The sequence below is a fragment of the Takifugu rubripes genome, chromosome 14, assembly GCF_901000725.2.
Source record: "Takifugu rubripes chromosome 14, fTakRub1.2, whole genome shotgun sequence".
NCBI classification, from domain to species: Eukaryota; Metazoa; Chordata; class Actinopteri; order Tetraodontiformes; family Tetraodontidae; genus Takifugu; species Takifugu rubripes.
The window spans coordinates 5,740,514-5,761,480 of record NC_042298.1 but is presented as its reverse complement, the minus strand read 5'-3'; the positions used below and the strand labels follow the sequence as shown (position 1 = coordinate 5,761,480).

The 20,967-nt window shown below is 42.8% G+C and overlaps 3 protein-coding genes across 10 annotated transcripts in view; all 3 read left to right on the top strand.

Annotated features, from left to right (window-relative positions):
• The window catches only part of LOC105417355 (protocadherin alpha-3-like), a 43,951-nt gene extending 27,620 nt beyond the window's left edge, over positions 1-16,331 (top strand). The window contains exon 2 of the mRNA XM_029847050.1: positions 14,673-16,331. Coding sequence (XP_029702910.1) covers positions 14,673-14,690 — 18 coding nt within the window. The 3' untranslated portion in view covers positions 14,691-16,331. The remainder of the gene's footprint in view (positions 1-14,672) is intronic.
• The window catches only part of LOC101074087 (protocadherin alpha-C2-like), a 107,209-nt gene that overhangs the window by 20,814 nt on the left and 65,428 nt on the right, over positions 1-20,967 (top strand). For 3 of the 8 annotated variants that reach the window (XM_029847043.1, XM_029847041.1, XM_029847044.1), the window contains exon 2: positions 14,673-16,331. The exons of 3 other annotated variants lie outside the window; for them this stretch is intronic. In XM_029847043.1, coding sequence (XP_029702903.1) covers positions 14,673-14,690 — 18 coding nt within the window. In that variant the 3' untranslated portion in view covers positions 14,691-16,331. Of the gene's footprint in view, positions 1-1,031; positions 4,093-14,672; positions 16,332-20,967 lie in introns of those variants that run through there. 2 more of the 8 variants (XM_029847045.1, XM_029847040.1) reach the window with 2 other exon arrangements.
• Positions 5,051-16,331, top strand: LOC101074748 (protocadherin alpha-13-like). Its single transcript, XM_011617151.2, has 2 exons — positions 5,051-7,843; positions 14,673-16,331. The coding sequence occupies exons 1-2, from the start codon at positions 5,486-5,488 to the stop codon at positions 14,688-14,690; spliced, it is 2,376 nt and encodes a 791-aa protein (XP_011615453.2). The 5' UTR covers positions 5,051-5,485; the 3' UTR covers positions 14,691-16,331.

Sequence of the window (20,967 nt, the reverse complement as noted above, 5' to 3'; positions counted from 1 at the left end):
TGTGGTGTCAGATGTAAATGACAACAGGCCAGAGTTTTCACTGAGTCCTTATACTTTCTATATCAGTGAAGCCAATCAACCAGGTACATCAGTGTTTTCTGTTAAAGCCTTTGATCGTGATGACAACGACAACGCTCATGTTTCCTATCATATTCTCAGAGATGGAAGTCCAGAAAACAAACTGACCTCATTTTTGAGTATCAACTCTGAGACTGGAGATATTTTAGCCCTGAAAAGTTTTGACTTTGAAGCCCAGAAAACGTTCCAGTTCCAAGTTGTTGCCTCAGATTCTGGAAGTCCGTCACTGAGCAGCAACGTGACAGTGAATGTGTTCATTCTGGATCAGAACGACAACGCTCCAGTCATCCTGTATCCAGTCAGCTCCAACGGTTCTGCTGAAGGTGTGGAGGAGATTCCCCGCAATGTGAACGCAGGACACTTGGTGACTAAAGTCAGAGCCTATGATGCTGATATAGGATATAACGGCTGGTTGTTGTTCTCCCTGCAGCAAGTTAGTGACCACAGTCTCTTTGGTTTGGACCGCTACACAGGACAGATCAGAACACTGCGCTCATTCACAGAGACAGACGAGGCTGAGCATAAACTGGTCATACTGGTCAAAGACAATGGCAACGTTTCCCTGTCAGCAACAGCTACTGTGATGGTCAAACTGGTGGAGCCCAAAGAGGCTTTTGCTGCTTCTGACCTTCAAAGTTCTGCAAAGGACGACGAGGACAGTCACGTGACTTTTTATCTGATGATCACTTTGGGCTCCGTGTCAGTTCTCTTCATCATCAGCATCATCGTCCTGATTGCAATGCAGTGCTCCAAATCTCCAGACTACACTTCTAAATATCTGCCAGAGACTAATTATGATGGAACACTGTGCCACAGCATCCAGTACAGATCAGGAGACAAACGCTACATGTTAGTCGGACCCAGGATGAGTATAGGATCTACTATAGTACCAGGCAGCCACGCTAATACACTGGTGCTCCCTGACAGGAGGAGAAACAATGAGGAGGTAAGAGATTAATGAAAAATACTAAAAAACATAAAATGTAATTTCCCATTAAAATTATGCACTATTCATCATCACACATATAAAAAATATAGGTTTCAAAGGGGATAAATAAGTTAGTCAGCTTGGTACACAGACATCATTAACCATTGCTGTTTATTTTTGACTAAACATAAAATTATAATTCACAAGTGTAGTGCTCTGTCAGATTTCCAGCTCATTCATTTATAGAGACAATGATTTTATCTAAGTTTTACCTTCTATAACTTTTATTTTGATAATTGGTTTTAGGTCTGAAAACTCTGTGGGAATGCATTTATGGTTATTTTAATCGGGGCTTTGTATTGTGCCATTGCTACTCTCCTTGATTCCACTTTAAGGTATATAAACCTATAGACACACTATTTACCACTCCAGAAGGCTTGTTCTATTATATTTTATATTTGCCGTTTGAATTTACATCACATGGTGTCAGTATAACGGAAAGAAGCAGCATCCTGTATTTGTCATCACTTTGGTACCACCTCCTGAGCTCTTTGGTTGTGCGTTGTGAACGCAGTCGTTCCCGAGGTTGCTGCCTTTAGGATGAAATAATTTATTGTTCCATCACTGCTGAAGGAAATTGATGTTTTTGCACAAGGATGAACTGGACTCTGATATAACAACGCCGTAGTTGTTTTTGTGTCGGATTACTGGTGCTGTCTGGTTTAATTATGGAACAAAGGGGACGCGAGGAGCGCATGGTGAGACACTGTTCTGTCGCCTGCGTCGTCGCTGGGCTTTTGTGGAGCGTTGCCGCGGCGCAAACACGATATTCCATCGCTGAAGAGGTAAATGAAGGGACCGTCGTTGGAAATATAGCAAAAGATCTGGGGTTGGATAAAAGCACACTGAAAGATAGAAAGTATCGTATCGTTTCAAGTAACGCGGATCTTCTCCTTAATGTGAATCAAAACGATGGCGTCCTGTATGTGAGCCGGAAGATCGACAGGGAAGAGGTGTGCGCGCAGAGCAGCACCTGCTTGATTAATCTGAAAATGGTGCTCGAAAATCCGCTGGAAATCCATAACATCGGAGTGGAGATTCTGGACGTAAATGACAATTCCCCCAGTTTTCCAGAGGGAGAGAAACGGTTGGACATTTTCGAGTCTGTCCTGCCAGGAGCGCGATTTCAGCTCAAACCTTCACGCGATCGAGACAGCGGTCATTTCTCCGTGCAACAATACAAACTCAGCCAAAACGACCACTTCCGCCTGGAAGTTCGAGATAAAGGAGAAGATGGGAAAATACCCATACTGGTTTTGCAGAAATCGCTGGACAGGGAAACGGCAGCAAGCCACTCCCTGGTGCTGACAGCGCTGGACGGAGGCAAGCCTCCCAAATCCGGTCAAATGAATATTCTTGTGAAGGTGTTAGATGTGAACGATAACACGCCTGTTTTTTCGAAAGACGTTTACTCTGTTACGCTCCCAGAAAATGCTCCTTTGGGAAGCGCTGTAGTGCAAGTGAATGCAACTGACTTAGATGAAGGCCAGAATGGTGAGGTGTCTTACTCATTTGGTAACAGTGTCAGCAATAACATATTTCAGCTGTTTGGTATTAATCCATCAACAGGGGAAATAACTGTGAAAGGTCTCATAGACTATGAGCAGAAAGATAAATATGAAATTGAGATTGAAGCTTCAGATAAAGGTTTACCTCCTCTAACAACAGAGAAAAGTGTTATTATCAAGATAATTGATGTTAATGACAACACACCTGAGATTGAGGTTACATCATTTTCAAGTTCCATCCCTGAAGATTCCAGATCTGGAACCACTGTTGCTCTTATTAGTGTCAGTGACTTAGATTCTGGATTGAATGGAAATGTTGTCTGTTCTATAGCTGGAGATGTTCCATTTATCTTGTCTCCGTCATTACAAGAAACAATGTACTCTTTAGTCACCAAATCAGCTCTGGACAGAGAGCAAAGAGATAAATATGATCTAACAATAACTGCCAAAGATGCAGGTCAACCATCGTTATCATCTGAGAAGACAATCACTGTTGTGGTGTCAGATGTAAATGACAACAGGCCAGAGTTTTCACTGAGTCCTTATACTTTCTATATCAGTGAAGCCAATCAACCAGGTACATCAGTGTTTTCTGTTAAAGCCTTTGATCGTGATGACAACGACAACGCTCATGTTTCCTATCATATTCTCCGAGATGGAAGTCCAGAAAACAAACTGACCTCATTTTTGAGTATCAACTCTGAGACTGGAGATATTTTAGCCCTGAAGAGTTTTGACTTTGAAGCCCAGAAAACGTTCCAGTTCCAAGTTGTTGCCTCAGATTCTGGAAGTCCGTCACTGAGCAGCAACGTGACAGTGAACGTGTTCATTCTGGATCAGAACGACAACGCTCCAGTCATCCTGTATCCAGTCAGCTCCAACGGTTCTGCTGAAGGTGTGGAGGAGATTCCCCGCAATGTGAACGCAGGACACTTGGTGACTAAAGTCAGAGCCTATGATGCTGATATAGGATATAACGGCTGGTTGTTGTTCTCACTGCAGCAAGTTAGTGACCACAGTCTCTTTGGTTTGGACCGCTACACAGGACAGATCAGAACACTGCGCTCATTCACAGAGACAGACGAGGCTGAGCATAAACTGGTCATACTGGTCAAAGACAATGGCAACGTTTCCCTGTCAGCAACAGCTACTGTGATGGTCAAACTGGTGGAGCCCAAAGAGGCTTTTGCTGCTTCTGACCTTCAGAGTTCTGCAAAGGACGATGAGGACAGTCACGTGACTTTTTATCTGATCATCACTTTGGGCTCCGTGTCAGTTCTCTTCATCGTCAGCATCATCGTCCTGATTGCAATGCAGTGCTCCAAATCTCCAGACTACACTTCTAAATATCTGCCAGAGACTAATTATGATGGAACACTGTGCCACAGCATCCAGTACAGATCAGGAGACAAACGCTACATGTTAGTTGGACCCAGGATGAGTATAGGATCTACTATAGTACCAGGCAGCCACGCTAATACACTGGTGCTCCCTGACAGGAGGAGAAACAATGAGGAGGTAAGGCAGTTTAACCAAAGTGTGTTGGCATGTAATGTAACAAAAGTTTAGATCATCTGAGAAAATTATTTCTTCTCAACTCTGGTCATGTAAAAAAAATCAAGAAAAAAACAATTTTAATCTATGTAAAAGTAACCATATAAATAGATGTGATCATGCTTATTATCTGCCACATAGATCACTGATACAAAGGCTTCCTATAATAGTGACACTGCTGCTTTATGTCATGGATTTTAATAATTGCATGTTAAAGCATATGATAAAACGTTTTGCTGCAGTTTTTTGGCTTAAAAATGCTCTGAATTTTCTTGAATGTGTCACACACTTTTTTAAAAACCATATATTCATCATTGGCTAGACTAAGCATGTTTTTGTCCAAAGACAATAACAGGAAAAATATACTTTATTGCCTTTACTGGAGTTTTCTAAGAATTCAGCCCATACCTTCACTTATACAGCAAATATTTCAGGGGCACTGACGGAAGTCATTCTGAAAATAGAGAATTAAATTATTGATGTATGCAGGTGCTGGAAAAAATGTGGGGAAGAAATGAAGTGACAAAAAAGATACATGTGCTGTGTGTGCATGTGCTGGCAACAATAACATTTACACTGAGATTTTAAAAAAAAAGAAAACTGAAGCCTTGTTTTGCAGAATCCTTGTGACTGCTCATATGCTCCTAAATAAGAAGAAGTTCTGTTTTGACAGGTGTCCAAGTTACACCAACAACCAAAGAGAAGTCGCATTTTAGCTTAGTAAAACACAGTTATTAAGTATTTCTATTACATATTGAGTTATGTTTCCATGCATAATTTTGATGGTTTTCTTTTATACCTTAAACACAGCAGTTTCCTAAATGCTCTTATTATTTATCTATTGGTTTATTGCTTCTAGAGGATGGATGGATGGATGGATGGATGGATGGATGGATGGATGGATGGATGGATGGATGGATGGATGGATGGATGGATGGATGGATGGATGGATGGATGGATGGATATCTGTTCAGGGCTATATTCCACAAATATAGACATTCATATTAACAGATAAGCTGCCCTTTTTAAATAACCCTTTTTATAAAACTAATTTTATATTATGTTATAAATTTATACTCAGTGCATCCCTTTGCTGTAGTAACCTCCTGAATCACTTGGTGTCAGCATAATAGTAGATGTCTCTCTACTCCTTGACGTCATGTTCCAGCCTTACATCGTTGTGTTACCGAGCCCGAACACGAAACCAGCTCGACTCAAAGACCCGGGGCAGGTCTGACAATGCATCACGTTGTGAAGAGGGAATATCGTTAATGTTTCTTTCCAATTCCAACTATTACAAGGTATTTTTTAAATTATCGGTATCAATTTGTTGTATTACTGTAGCTGCTGCATTAAGATGGAACAAAGCGCACGACTGGCGTCCACAGAGCGATGGAAATGCGTCGCCTATGTCGTGATTTTGGCAGCGTTTTGGAGCGTGGCTGCAGCTCAAATAAGGTATTCCATCTCGGAGGAGGTGAAAGAAGGAACTCTAGTTGGGAATATCGCTAAAGATTTGGGGATCGATAAAGCTTCGTTGAAAGAAAGAGAGTATCGCATCGTTGGGGGTTCAGCCGAACCTCTTTTTCGCGTGAATAAGGAGGACGGGATCCTTTACGTCAATAGGAAAGTGGACAGAGAGGAGATCTGTGAACGGAGTAACGCGTGTATTATCAACCTTAAGACGGTCCTGGAAAATCCTCTTGAAATCCATTATGTGGCTATAGAAGTGCTGGACGTAAACGACCATCCACCGACCTTCCCGGAAAAAGAGAAACGGTTGGAAATATTCGAATCAACATTACCGGGAGCACGGTTCCAGCTTCAAGCTGCACGGGACCCAGACGGCGGCCAGTTTACCGTCCAGCAGTACAGATTAACCCCAAACGATCACTTTCGTTTGGAGGTGAAGGACAGGGGGGAAGACCGCAAGATGCCCTTTTTAATACTGCAGAAGGCGTTAGACAGGGAAGCAATAAAGGAGCACAGATTAATGCTGACAGCGGTGGATGGAGGGAGACCCGCGAAGTCTGGAACCATGGAAATTATAATTCGGGTGCTGGATGTGAATGACAATTCACCTGTTTTTACAAAGGACGTGTATACCGCGAGTTTAAATGAAAACTCGCCTCCAGGGACGTTGGTCATCCGGGTTAACGCGACCGATTTAGATGAGGGTGCAAACGGTGACATTATTTACTCATTCGGGCAGGAATTAGACACCCGTGTAAAAAATAAATTTGATATCAATCCGAGAACAGGTGATATTACAGTGGCAGGTGTCATTGATTTTGAGGAAAATAAAATGTATGAAATTGATGTTCAGGCTTCAGATAAGGGCGCTGTCACCTTTTCCACGGACAGAACTGTGATGATAAAAGTAACGGATGTAAATGATAATACTCCGGAGATTGAAATTACGTCGTTTTCAAAATCTGTTCCGGAGGATGCGAGAATTGGAACGACGGTGGCTCTGATCAGCGTCAGTGATCGAGACTCGGGTCCGAACGGAAAAGTTTCCTGTTTTATCCGCGAGGACGTTCCTTTCACTTTATCTCCATCCTTGCAAGATAACATGTTTGCTGTTGTGACAAAATCCCACCTAGACAGAGAAGCAACGCCTTTATATGAAATAACAGTTGTGGCGAAAGACAGCGGTGAGCCATCGCTGTCATCTGAAAAGAAACTTAATGTTGTTGTTTCAGACGTGAACGACAACAGCCCGCAGTTTTCGATGCGCCCATATACGTTCTACGTTCCCGAAAACAACGACCTGGTGTTGCCAGTGTTTTCCGTAACAGCATCCGACCACGATGACAGTAATAACGCACAGATTACATATCGTATCCACAGAGAGAACACTGCAGAGACCGCTGGTTTGTTTCTAAATATAAACTCAGAGAATGGAGATATTTTTGCGCTTAAAAGTTTTGACTTTGAAGCCCAGAAAACGTTCCAGTTCCAAGTGGTTGCCTCAGATTCTGGAAGTCCGTCACTGAGCAGCAACGTGACAGTGAACGTGTTCATTCTGGATCAGAACGACAACGCTCCAGTCATCCTGTATCCAGTCAGCTCCAACGGTTCTGCTGAAGGTGTGGAGGAGATTCCCCGCAATATGAACGCAGGACACTTGGTGACTAAAGTCAGAGCCTATGATGCTGATATAGGATATAACGGCTGGTTGTTGTTCTCACTGCAGCAAGTTAGTGACCACAGTCTCTTTGGTTTGGACCGCTACACAGGACAGATCAGAACACTGCGCTCATTCACAGAGACAGACGAGGCTGAGCATAAACTGGTCATACTGGTCAAAGACAATGGCAACGTTTCCCTGTCAGCAACAGCTACTGTGATGGTCAAACTGGTGGAGCCCAAAGAGGCTTTTGCTGCTTCTGACCTTCAAAGTTCTGCAAAGGACGACGAGGACAGTCACGTGACTTTTTATCTGATCATCACTTTGGGCTCCGTTTCAGTTCTCTTCATCATCAGCATCATCGTCCTGATTGCAATGCAGTGCTCCAAATCTCCAGACTACACTTCTAAATATCTGCCAGAGACTAATTATGATGGGACACTGTGCCACAGCATCCAGTACAGATCAGGAGACAAACGCTACATGTTAGTCGGACCCAGGATGAGTATAGGATCTACTATAGTACCAGGCAGCCACGCTAATACGCTGGTGCTCCCTGACAGGAGGAGAAACAATGAGGAGGTAAGACGACTAAAATACTACAGCAGCTTAAAACAATCAAGCAATACAAATATTGAATTGAAATCATTTATTTCAGTGGGTGTGAACTTTAGTGTGTACATTTCTCACTTCTTCTATTTTATTAACAACCATGCGGTCTTCTAATCGAACTCTTGGGAAACTTTTTGGCATTGTTTGCTGTCCATGGTGCTGAACAAGTTCGTCTCCTTTATATAATCAATCAATCAATCTATCTATCTATCTATCTATCTATCTATCTATCTATCTATCTATCTATCTATCTATCTATCTATCTATCTGTCTATCTGTCTGTCTGTCTGTCTGTCTGTCTGTCTGTCTGTCTGTCTGTCTGTCTGTCTGTCTGTCTGTCTGTCTGAATTTTGGCCGAAATCTTTTTGAAAATATGGGCAAATTCGCTATTTTGATCTGAAGCCTGGATTTTCAACAGGAACCGCTGTGAATTCCGACACATAAAAGGAAGATTTCATTGTAGAAATTGTGTCTGCACTATGTGCTCTGCTCGTGAGGTGTCACTGTTTGGATACATGAAGGAATCGGGCTGAACATTGTCTACGTAGTTGTGCGCCGTGGCTGCAGAGAGTACGGGAGCTTTCAGGCGATGGTTTCCAATATCTAACGCGTTCCTGCTATTTATATATCAAGATTTTCTCTCTTTTTTTAATTAACGTTGCCCTGCTTTATACTGTCGTATTCCTGAAGCGTTATAGTCTCACTGTTTTGCCACCTTGGATTAATCATGGCACGGCGTGGATGCAGGAGGCTGGAGCGCCTCGTCATTCTTGTTTTTATTTTAAATCTTAATTTTATTTTTGTTTCGGCGCAACTACGGTACAATATTCCGGAAGAGCTCGGAGTAGGTACTGTGGTTGGAAATGTGGCGAAAGATTTGGGTCTGGATGTGACTGTTTTGAACGCTCGAGGATTCCGCATTGTTTCTGGATCGTCCGAACCTCCGTTTCAGCTCAGCAACGATGGAATATTACACGTCAACCGAAAAATAGACCGAGAGGAGGTGTGCGAACGCGCCAGTGCCTGTGTTATTAACATCAAGACTGTGCTGGAGGATCCGTTAGAAGTCCATTACGTCGCAGTTGAGATTTTGGACGTGAACGATCACTTCCCCACCTTCTCTGTAAACGAGACCAGTTTAGAAATATCAGAATCCGCTTTGCCCGGAGCGCGATTTCAGCTGCAAGGTGCCCACGATCCGGACAGCGACGCTTATTCAATCCAGCAATATAAACTTAGTCAAAACGAACATTTTAGGCTGGAGGTCAAGGACAGAGGAGAAGACGGGAAAATCCCCGTGTTGTATTTGCATAAACCGCTGGACAAAGAAACGACGAGAAGTCACAAATTACTGCTGACAGCCGCTGATGGTGGAAAACCCGCGAGATCAGGAACCATGACCATAACAATCACAGTTCTGGATGTGAATGATAATATGCCCGTGTTTGCAAAAGACTCATATGTCGCTGTGCTGAATGAAAATTCACCCATTGGCACGACTGTCCTGCAAGTGAACGCCACCGATTCAGATGATGGATTAAACGGGGAGGTGGTTTACTCCTTCGGCAATAATGTCAATCATAAGATGCGTAAACTTTTTAAAATTGATGAAAATACTGGTGAAATTATTGTCAAAGGACTGATAGATTTTGAGGTTAAAGACAGGTATGAAATTGATATAAAAGCTTCTGATAAAGGAGCTGTGCCTCTAGAAACAGAGAAAAGTGTTAAAATTACTATTGTGGACCTGAATGACAATGCACCTGACATTGAGGTTACTTCATTTTCAAAAGCTGTTCCAGAAGATTCCAAACCTGGAACAACAGTAGCATTAATAAGTGTGAGTGATAAAGACTCAGGTGTGAATGGAAAGGTGGTCTGTTTCATAAATGAAGATGTTCCCTTTATGTTATCACCAACTCTGCAAGACAACATGTACTCTGTTGTCACCAAATCTCTCCTGGACAGAGAACGTGAGTCAAAGTATGATATCACAATCATTGCTAAAGATGCTGGTGATCCACCCTTATCATCTGACAGGACAATAAGTGTATCTGTTTCTGATGTTAATGATAACAGTCCAGAGTTTTTCACAAATCCTTACACATTTTATCTTATTGAGAACAATGATGCAGGTGTCGCCTTATTTACAGTCAGTGCTCATGATTGTGATGAGGGTGATAATGCTCTCATATCGTATAATATTCTAAGAAATGGGGATCAGCATAAAACAATTACAACATTTTTAAATATTAATTCAGAAAATGGACAAATTTCAGCTCTCAAAAGTTTTGACTTTGAGACACTGAAATCGTTCCACTTCCAAGTTGTTGCCTCAGATTCTGGAAGTCCGTCACTGAGCAGCAACGTGACAGTGAACGTGTTCATTCTGGATCAGAACGACAACGCTCCAGTCATCCTGTATCCAGTCAGCTCCAACGGTTCTGCTGAAGGTGTGGAGGAGATTCCCCGCAATGTGAACGCAGGACACTTGGTGACTAAAGTCAGAGCCTATGATGCTGATATAGGATATAACGGCTGGTTGTTGTTCTCACTGCAGCAAGTTAGTGACCACAGTCTCTTTGGTTTGGACCGCTACACAGGACAGATCAGAACACTGCGCTCATTCACAGAGACAGACGAGGCTGAGCATAAACTGGTCATACTGGTCAAAGACAATGGCAACGTTTCCCTGTCAGCAACAGCTACTGTGATGGTCAAACTGGTGGAGCCCAAAGAGGCTTTTGCTGCTTCTGACCTTCAAAGTTCTGCAAAGGATGATGAGGACAGTCACGTGACTTTTTATCTGATCATCACTTTGGGCTCCGTGTCAGTTCTCTTCATCGTCAGCATCATCGTCCTGATTGCAATGCAGTGCTCCAAATCTCCAGACTACACTTCTAAATATCTGCCAGAGACTAATTATGATGGGACACTGTGCCACAGCATCCAGTACAGATCAGGAGACAAACGCTACATGTTAGTTGGACCCAGGATGAGTATAGGATCTACTATAGTACCAGGCAGCCACGCTAATACGCTGGTGCTCCCTGACAGGAGGAGAAACAATGAGGAGGTAAGAACCACTTCTGCGCAGAATGAATTTTTTTTACACTGGTCAAAATCCTAATTGGGCTGGTTTAAATCATGTCATTGCTCTCTCTCTCTCTCTCTCTCTCTCTCTCTCTCTCTCTATCTATCTATCTATCTATCTATCTATCTATCTATCTGTCTGTCTGTCTGTCTGTCTGTCTGTCTGTCTGTCTGTCTGTCTGTCTGTCTGTCTGTCTGTCTGTCTGTCTGTCTGTCTGTCTGTCTATCTATCTATCTATCTATCTATCTATCTATCTATCTATCTATCTATCTATCTATCCATGCATCTATCTATGAAGAACAGTGTGTATTTGTGTGTGAGGCAGACAGAGTGAGCGACTGACAGAGTTACTTGCAGTCTGTGCTCACTGGTGTAGCTAAAGTGATTCAGTGGGCCATGAATGGCTGCAGCCACAGCAGAGGGGGAGAGTGAGCCTGCAGCTGGTGTGCAGTGAATCACAATCGTCTGAGAGTCAGGTGGAGACAGAATGGCGGTCTGCATAGCATCTTACTGTAATAATCGTCATTTTTAATTTTGTTTATGATTTTTTGGCAGTTGTGCTTTAAATTGCTCCACAAAAATGTGCAAGGAATGTATGCTGATGACAGAAGCACGAACAGGCGCTGTGGCTGGGTGTAGATGCTCCCTTTTGACTATGATCTAAAAAAATAGGTCATATTTTATCACATGTGTGCCGTCTGCGTGCTCGACTTCTGGGCTTATTCTCTGTCGAACACTGTGCGTTGCCCATGGCAACAGAGGAGGAGATCCACCTCTTTGACTGGAATGGTTTGCTCTGATACTAGCATGGGTTCAGCTGTCTTAGCAACAGCAACGGAAGAGGAGAACGGGAGGGAGAACGGAAGCTGTGGAGGGGGAGGGGAAGCGACGGTTTTGAGCATCATCTTTACACACCTCACAATATTTCAGCAACGTTCAGTGATTGAAACAGCAGCAAGTGTTGTCTGTTAGACAAATATGGGTCAGAAAATCTATAGACAGGTCACAAAGACTTCAATTTCTAATTAGATATGTTACACAATTCATACAATCCTGCCTGTCACTCAGCTTGAGAAGACTTTCATTTTAGGGGGTGTGTTTGTTTAACCATTAATAAATATGTGTATTTAAAAGCACATGTTGAATTACTGAGCAGAGTTACAGGTGCACACACACAGAAGGAGAACAACCAGTACCCCGTTCCATTGCTGGAGAGCATTCCCGACTGGTGCACATCTGCATGCATAATTTATGTGCACGTTTAAATGGAATACAGTGTGTATTTCGCAAAACAAGCAGCAGTGATAAGCCGTGCCTGGACAGCAGATGCCTCGAAAAGATTAATTGTGGTGATTAAAATGTATTAAATATGAAAAGCAACAGTGTCAGTGAGTCCGATTAGTCGACAGTCAGATATGCTGTTTACTGAAGTGCATAGCAGTTTAATCATTTTTAATTCATACTGGCTGTTTGGCCAGCAAATATCCCTCTGCAGAGTACTTTTCTTCAACCGGTACTTTTGTTGCAGTATATAATGTGTCGTCCTTGGCAGGGGTGTGGTCGTTTATGCGGGGGGCTTTTGTGGGGCTGCCTGGCTGGCTCAGCAGATAGGTGCAGCGGTGTTTGCATGCAGCATGTCTGCACCACAAACTAGTCAGGGCTAATCAAGCTTTACTTTTAATACATCTGTGTATGTGATGACGTTAGTGTAAGCACCCTGCCCAATACATTCCAGAGAGAGAGAGAGAGAGAGAGAGAGAGAGAGAGAGAGAGAGAGAGAGAGAGAGAGAGAGAGAGAGAGAGAGAGCCTTTGACTTTGGACTAAGTCTGAGACAATGGAGCCACAGCTGTTAGCCATATGTGCTCTATCAGTAGGATTCTTGTTTTCTCCATGGAGGTTGGGGTTCTCGTATATTCTCATATGTGTTACATTCTTTGTAGAACCTCCAAAGGTGGCGTCTCCTTCGCCTCAGGTCTCGGTGCCCAGCCATGTCTCAACTTGTCTAAGCTTGTTTGTGTGTGTACGTGTGTTGTATGCATGTGTGTGTGTGTCCTTTTCTTGATTCTCTTGTTCTCTTTGCTGTTTTTATCCTTTGTGAGGCACTTTGTGCTACCTAGCGTATGAAAAGTGCCATATAAATAAAGATTGATATTGATATTGATAGAACGTTCTATTTTTGTTAGCTTTGTCTGGGTTCATCCTCTTTCCACCTCTCTCTGGTACAGCGTTGCTGAATCCCCCCTCCCCCATCCTTTGGCCTCTTTTTTTCTTTCCCCACAATCATGCCTTGGATGTTTCTGTCCATCGGGCCATATTTTACTATGCAACATTTTGCTGTCTGTCTGTGAGCCATGTTTTTTTTGTTTTGTGGCCCTGCCTCCTGCTTTTCTGTGCTCCCTCTGCGCCTCATGCCTGTAGGGTCAGCGCTCTGATGCTGCGTGTGCTGTTGTGTGTCAGTGGGACACATTCTCTCTGACTGTGCCAGCTTTGTTGCGAGGACGGCTCCACTCACATTGAGGTCAGCAGCAGTGATGGTAATCTAATTTACGTGCTCAGAAGGGTCCAGTGAAAACAACTGTCTTCATGTTTGCACCTTCCATCCCCGCTCATGTCCTCATGACACGCAAGTAGTCTACGGTCAAATGGCTAATCCGCGGTATTGAAACGGTAGGAAAGCTGGAGAGGGAGAGATGGAGGCAAAAAAAAACAAGACGTGTTGCCATGGTGATGTATTTGGAGACGCACCCACTCAGAGAATTAAATTAATAAAATCTCTTTGTCCTTAAGAACACATTTCATGATGCTTCTGCTATGACTAATTTATTGCCCCCAAACTCACTCACTAAAAATAACAGCGCGAAGCCTCCTCCGCATTACACATGCGATGAAAAACCCGTTTTGCTGGTGTGTAATTATGCAGAAATTGTCAATATCCAAGATGCTTACAGTTGTTTTTCTTAATGCATCATTATTATAAAGTCTTGAATAGTAATTTGATAGCTTTTCACATAACGACAGGCTGAAAAGAAATGAACGCTGTGACTGTTCCTGCTTTTCCTCCGGGTGCTTCTGCAGCACTGCACGGCTCGATCGATAGGCTGGACCTTACAGTCTGCTTCTGCAGTTTGGAGTACAGATACATGACACGCTGCACTTTAGACTCACTCTAATTTAGAACTGGGATTTATTTCACCTTGTTATTAAAGAGTATAATTTATCAGACAATAGAAGAGCTTTTAAATACATTTCTTGGCCTACTGCAGTGACCTTTAAAGGAAGTAATGATCTGAACTTTTCTCGCCACTCTTCTTTTCTGGCCTGATATGGTGTCAGTAGGTCTGACCCAGACTCCAAGTTACATAAGCCCTCACTTTCAGTAAGTTTCAGTCCACTGACTTGAGGCTGTGTGGATGGATCCTGTTGGCTGGATGTTGCTGCAAGTGAACCAAGAGAAGCGGTCTCTCTCTCTCCCTCGGTCTCTCTCGGCCTGCCTCTGCGTGCTCGCATCGACGTGTCCATGTAAAAGAATTTGGCCGATCTTCTCTCTTGGTTGCACAAATCCATGAGACTTAGTAGTAGTACTACAGTGTGAAAGACTTTGTGGGCCTGCCCGTGTTTCAGGATGACTGATGTAATAACTCATGCCTCGTTAAGTGCGTTTAGACCTATATTTAATTATTTCTCCTTTTTTTCTGAATCAACAGAGATGTGAACAGATGTAAGTCTGCGCTGCTCTGTGCTCGTGCAGCCGCAACATCTGCTGCTTGCTTAGGTCAACGCTGCTTGCCTGTGGGATTGAACTGACGGAGGGGTCATTGTGAGGCTGCGTGGATGAAGTGGGACACTGATGAAGAATGCACAGTTGGGGGGACATATCCACCCTGATGCTAACATACAACTGTGCAGATTTAAAATCCTGATTCACCAGATGAAATGTGGTACGCACTATGTGAATGGTTAATGGAAGCCTGCACTGTTTTTTTTAAGAGGATTGCCGTGCTCTCGGTGCCCAATGGACAACAGCTATTCTGTGCTGACACTATCATCCTGTCCGATTGATGGCACATTTATTTAGGATCACACATTAATGCATGCATGCTAATTTGGTAGTGTCAGGGACATTATAGGCAAAGTTCCTAGTGCAGTAGATATTTCCCCTTTGTGAGTGAATTATCGTGTATGTGAACTAGCTACAATCTATAAATCTAAAATATTCTGTAAAAAAGCTTTTTTTGTTTAATATATATCCATCTCATAACTGCAGCATATTCCTATGCTGGAGTGCATTCAAGCACTGAATGACTGACAGGAACACACCCTGGGCAGGTCATCAGTCCATCAAAGGATACACACACCATTTACTCACACACACCTAGGGGCAATAGAGTGTCCAGTTAACCTAATGTGCATGGATTGTGGGAGGAAACCAGAGTACCTGGAGAAAACCCCCACTGACCTCCTTATATATATCCAGGCCAAGATAGATATTTGGCTATTTCGTTCATCCTCTATGTGTATGTTTCTGGTAATTATAGATACAGCCTGATATGTTTCTTAACTATGTTATTACTTAGTGTTTGAAGCATGATCTGGCTCCACCTGATTATCATGTTTACCGTGTTACACTGTGCTATTGTCCACAGTAGGGGAGTCATCCTATTCCACATGTTGCTCTTTTTTTGTCGTTTTTTTCTGAGTTGGCCTGCTGTGTTTATTTTTAGATGAACCATCTGTTATAAGAATCTTAGGGCCTCAGCAATCAGGGGCAGACACTATTAACCTCATTGTATCAGAGAGGTTTGGTTATGAGATAACACACACACTGTCAGCTGTGCACAGTTGTTTTATGAATGTGTGTTAATACAGTCTGTTAAACCAAAATGCTTTTCCCCGCACATTCCTAGTGTAGTGCATGAATTAAACAAAGCCATGGGTGTGGATGGTGTGGAGTATTATTGCAGTAAGCTTGACTCATATCCCACTCTCTCCTCCCACTGACTGCCTCTCTTCTGCTCCTCTTTGTTCTCACCATCTCTAAGCCACAGATCTTTATTTCAACCTCAGTCTTTCCCCTCTCATTTTCATCCGTATCTCTTTTTTTCTTCCTTCTTCTGAAGATGGTCATTTTCATTCTTCGATAAAGATCTTATTTTTTCTTCATCCCCCACCCCCATCTCCCTCCTACGCATCCTGTTTTCCTCTCGCTGTTGCCCATCCTTGTGCCCCCTCCTGTATGATCGTGAAACTGCAATTTGAATAAACTGACCGATACGCGATGGATATTGTGTTAGTGTATTTGCATGTCTTTCCAAGTGATGTGAATTTATTGTTTATTTTTAATAAAAATCAATCTACATCCTTTCATGAGCAGTGATACTTTCCTTTTTAAAGTTCATCTGTACATCAGGGGTCTGTTAGCAAAGTGAATGTATCAGAATAAATTCTCTCTCTCTTTCTTTCAGTAATGCTTAGCGATGACAGTTGTTTAAACCTATTGAATTTTGATTTTGAATATATGGCGGCAGCAGATTACAGCAGCAGAGTATCAGAGCTCCAGCCGCAGAATTGTATCTTTGGACCCTTCTGTCAGGCTTGAAATAGAAAACGCTTCGTTCAGCTCTATTTGGCGTGACAATGCTTTTTGAAAGAAGTGTGTCCAGTAGCTTTTTGACCTGCAGGTCAACTCATCAGCTGGATTCAGATAGAGCAGGACGGACATCACAGTTTAATGACAATAGCTTAAAAAAAGTCTTAAAAAAATGCTTAGTTGGATAAGATACGCAGCACATTATGGTAAATAAAGGGAAAAACTAGTTAGTGACAGTTGAGCAGCATCACCAAGCAAAGACATCATCAGCGTTAAAGCATGATTAAAACTTACAGAGGGCAGTTTGGTTCTCTGGTTTACAAGTGCCAGCAAATGAGGTCTTTGGGATGAGTCTGGAGTAGAATTGTTCCTTAATCTGTTGTTTATCTCCTGTGGTTCCCATAATCTGCGTTCAGTTTGCTTTGCCCTTTGACTGAGAGCTGAGTTGCAAAAGGTCTTGAACCTGATTGACCATGAACAAATAATATAAAGAGAAAATAAAAGATAAACATGTGTGGAACAAAAGCTGAAGATAAATGTTCCCTTTGTGATGATTACAACATAATATGTCCCCATATTGCTTGTTAAAGCAAATGTTTTAAAATCAAGGAGTTATCACTGCTTCTTCAGGTGCTTTACAGAGAAAATTCCTGTTGAAGCATCTGTTCCTCTGTCAGCTGTGCCAATATTCCCAGTTGTTGTGGATTAACGCTTCACCAAAGGGTGTAAAGAGGTAATTCAACAGTGTCACTCCTGTAATGCGATTAGGTGGAATCGCCTTAATGATGAAATGAAGAAGGATATTTGGAAGGGAACAGGGTGCCCACCCAGTGCCAGGAAGCAGCTAAGGTCTAAATCATGTCACTTTTTTAATTTGACCCTTCTGTTATTGTTTGAGGTCTGAAATGCCGATTTGCTTTTGCTGTGGCCTCATGTTCATGTTTAATTATAAAACTTGAACATTCTCAGGATTCTAATGCCAACTCTACCTCTCCCATCACATATCACATGCACGGAGGCTAAAATTCCCGTTATTGCTGCAACCTTTCTCTCCTCGCCACATTGCTCTTGACCTCTGCTGCATAGAGTGATGTACGCATTTTTGATGAGAGAAGAGAGTCTGCTATTTTTAGGGAGAACAGAGCACAGACTTAAATAATTTGTGGGTGAGTCGTTATTTTAAATTTAGTTTTCCTCATTTTCTGTGGAAAGTGGAGCAGTCTCACAAAACCATTTCAGCTCTTTCCAGCCTCAGATTCTCTGCAGGCCAGCAGCGCTCTCCTCTATTATTCAGGCCTTTTTATCTCTATATATAAAGAAATGGGTCAAGCTCGAGTGCAACAGTCCTCCACCTGCAATGCACGTAACATTCTGTACCGCCTGTTACATCCGGATTGCTATGACTAATAGGAAACTAAAAATAGACAGTACATGATGCTGTACTGTTGTATAAACAATGAGAAAGTATAATGATGTAGGGGAAGTTACAGATCACTATCTGTCAGGTTCTTCTGTGCATGTACCTGGAAACATATGCTGTGGCTGCTGGAGGCATCCGTCTCTCCCTCTTTGTTTTGATATGTATCAGGCTGATGAAAAGGTGAGGATATTGTTAGATACACGAGTGTCTCCTTTTGCATCTGTGAGGGATGAAGTTTAATTTCCGCCAGCAGTGGAAACGTGGCTGTGAGAGTATCTGCTGTGCTGATGCAGATCCTGAAGCGTGTGAAGCTGCTAATCTAATAGAAAACTTCACAGGTTCAGCTTCTGTTCACATCAGTGTGGATGTGCTGCTGCATATTGGCTCTGGAGAGAACAAAGGGCCGTGTTACAGAGGGCTCCCTCTTGTGGTAGGAAATTGTATTTTTTCAGTTTGCTTTAGACTTCATACTGTGTCCTGATGACGTTACATTCAATTATCTCGCTTGTTGCCACTGTGCTACTGTAATAATGACATTGCTATTGATTCAGTATTGATCAAGAGATAAAGGGTGATGTCCCATTTTGCATTGACACTCTTCATGGCTTTACTATAGTATTTTATTGACCTAACTCAGTTATCCACGCCTGGCTATAAATTTAGATTCTTAATCACACGAACACACAGACACAGACACACGCACACACAGATGGTGAAGGGTAGGGGGGGGGGGGGGGGGGGGGGGGGGGGGAGCTTGTCACAAGTGTTTGGAAAAAAATGGGTGTAAAGGATGTATTATTGTTGTATATTATTAAGGGAAATTGGAAATTAAAAGGGTGGAAAAAGATCTCCTTATCATGTGTCCTGAGTTATTGTGGAAACAGGGTGTGGACGATGGGGGCTGCACTGCATCTGCATCACCATGGATACGAGAGGGGATCCAGTGAATCAATTATAGCTGCCTCCTGTTAAAGTAGAGATTTATGGCACCCTGCCCGTATCACCAGGCACACTGTTCAGCCAATCAGGGTGTCCACCACTGTGACACTTTTCCCAGGAAACCAATCAGAATTCCATGCTATTGTTGTCACCGTCACCGGTTCAAGCTCCTCTTTTATCGACAGGTTCCTGTTGTGTTGTAGCAAAGCAACCCATGACTGTGCCGTCACAATCTGTCCACCTAATTATAGTAGACATTCGCACAGCAGATATTCTCCCAGAGCTCTAATGAGCCACAACATTCACATATGATTGAAATCGTTGCAAGCACCTTCCTGTCATTCTCACAGCTCTCTCACACACACAGATTAGCACCCACACACTGCAGCTCATACTATCTGCAAGCTTTGTGTTGACTAAATTGTGGGTAAATAGTTGATTAATGAAGAAGATATTTTAACAAACTAAACTATAGAATGTCTGAATTAAAGTTAATACATAATACAGTTTACATCAGTATGAAATTACAGTACATGAGAACACGAAGCCATCATAAAAAAAAAGAATTCTCTTGTTTTTTATAATAGAGTGAATAATTATGTGATTTTATTTTTTCCCCCACACTGCCAGACTTTCCAAATACACTGTGTTGCTGTTCATGCTGCTGGTTTTCATCGCTTGGCTGAGAGAATGTGAACATTTGGGCCTGCTCCATATTGCGGTGTCCTTGTTTTTTTTTTTTTCATCTTGTTTCCATGGATCCGGCCCTGCCCTACTTTTCCAAAAAACCAGAAGACACGAACGCAGATTTAGAAATAAATGATTAACTGGTTGATGGATTAATTCAAGTAGCCCCCCCCCCCCACCACCACCCCCCCGGTCTCCCTCTCGGAAACAACTACATATCATTGTTTAGCAGTGAGCCAGTAAAGCAATAGAATGAACAGTATGTCTCTTCTACCCCCTCTCTATTTTTAGACCTCATTTAGCCCTCAAAGAATGACTCCAGTATCTCAGCCTCTGAAACAGGGTGTCATGTGTAGACTGCAGATGTAGGACCGGTTAGGAAAGGGTCCAGTGGGCCGGGCCTGGCGAGATGCAAAGGTCAGACTCTGCGTGAGGGGTTTTAAAAGGATGGATGTGCCAGAGAGAACATGCTGCTGCAACGCCACATTACAAATGCATGAGCAGCCCCGCTGTGGGCAGTCGGGATATGCTCAAGATTTAGGTTTTGACTTTTCCAGCTGGGTTTGCGTGTGTGTGGTTCGTGCCTGGTGTTTTCTGCTTCATTCATTGAGACGGAGGTGAAGACCAGCAGAGGAAAAAAGACCCAATGTGTTTTAATTAAACCCATCAGCTTTTACATTAGGAAGGATGTGTGTTTTAGCAGATGTGCAGGATGTGTATGCCTGTGGTTGCTATGGAGATGAGAGCACTGGGTGGAAGGAGAAAGATGGTGGGGTGAACTCGCCTTGAAGCCTACACAGAAAGCACCCTTCCCCCACTCTATGTCACACATTTCATCATACATCACTCTTCCTTACACACTCACCATCACCCACACAACTGATGGCTGCCCTTTGGAGGTCATACACTGTGATGAAGAGGCAGAATCTTCTTTTCTGACGACATGTGACAGTGTCCTTTTAATAATTCACCTCAGTCTGCTCCCACCCTCCCACCCTCTCACCCCTCCCCATGCCAACCACTCCCTGGTCCCTCTGCTCTCATACCACACTGCTGCATAGAGGTTCCCAGCTGTTTGTCCTTCAACTATAGCAGATAAATCGTTGTCGAGCAGCCAATCAGCTATTAGATTTGTTAATCTGTGTGTGTGTGTGTGTGTGTGTGTGGGTGTGGGTGGAGGTGGGGTCAGTACTTTGTATGTTTCTGAATGATTATTAAGCTAATATTAATTATTCAGCAAATTAATTTAGCAAATGTGATTTTCATCTATCTATCTATCTATCTATCTATCTATCTATCTATCTATCTATCTATCTATCTATCTATCTATCTATCTATCTATCTATCTATCTATCTATCTATGTAT

Bases quoted from the DNA above. Each gene is read 5' to 3' on its own strand.
- LOC101074748 (XM_011617151.2), top strand. From the start codon at position 5,486: ATGGAACAAAGCGCACGACTGGCGTCCACAGAGCGATGGAAATGCGTC.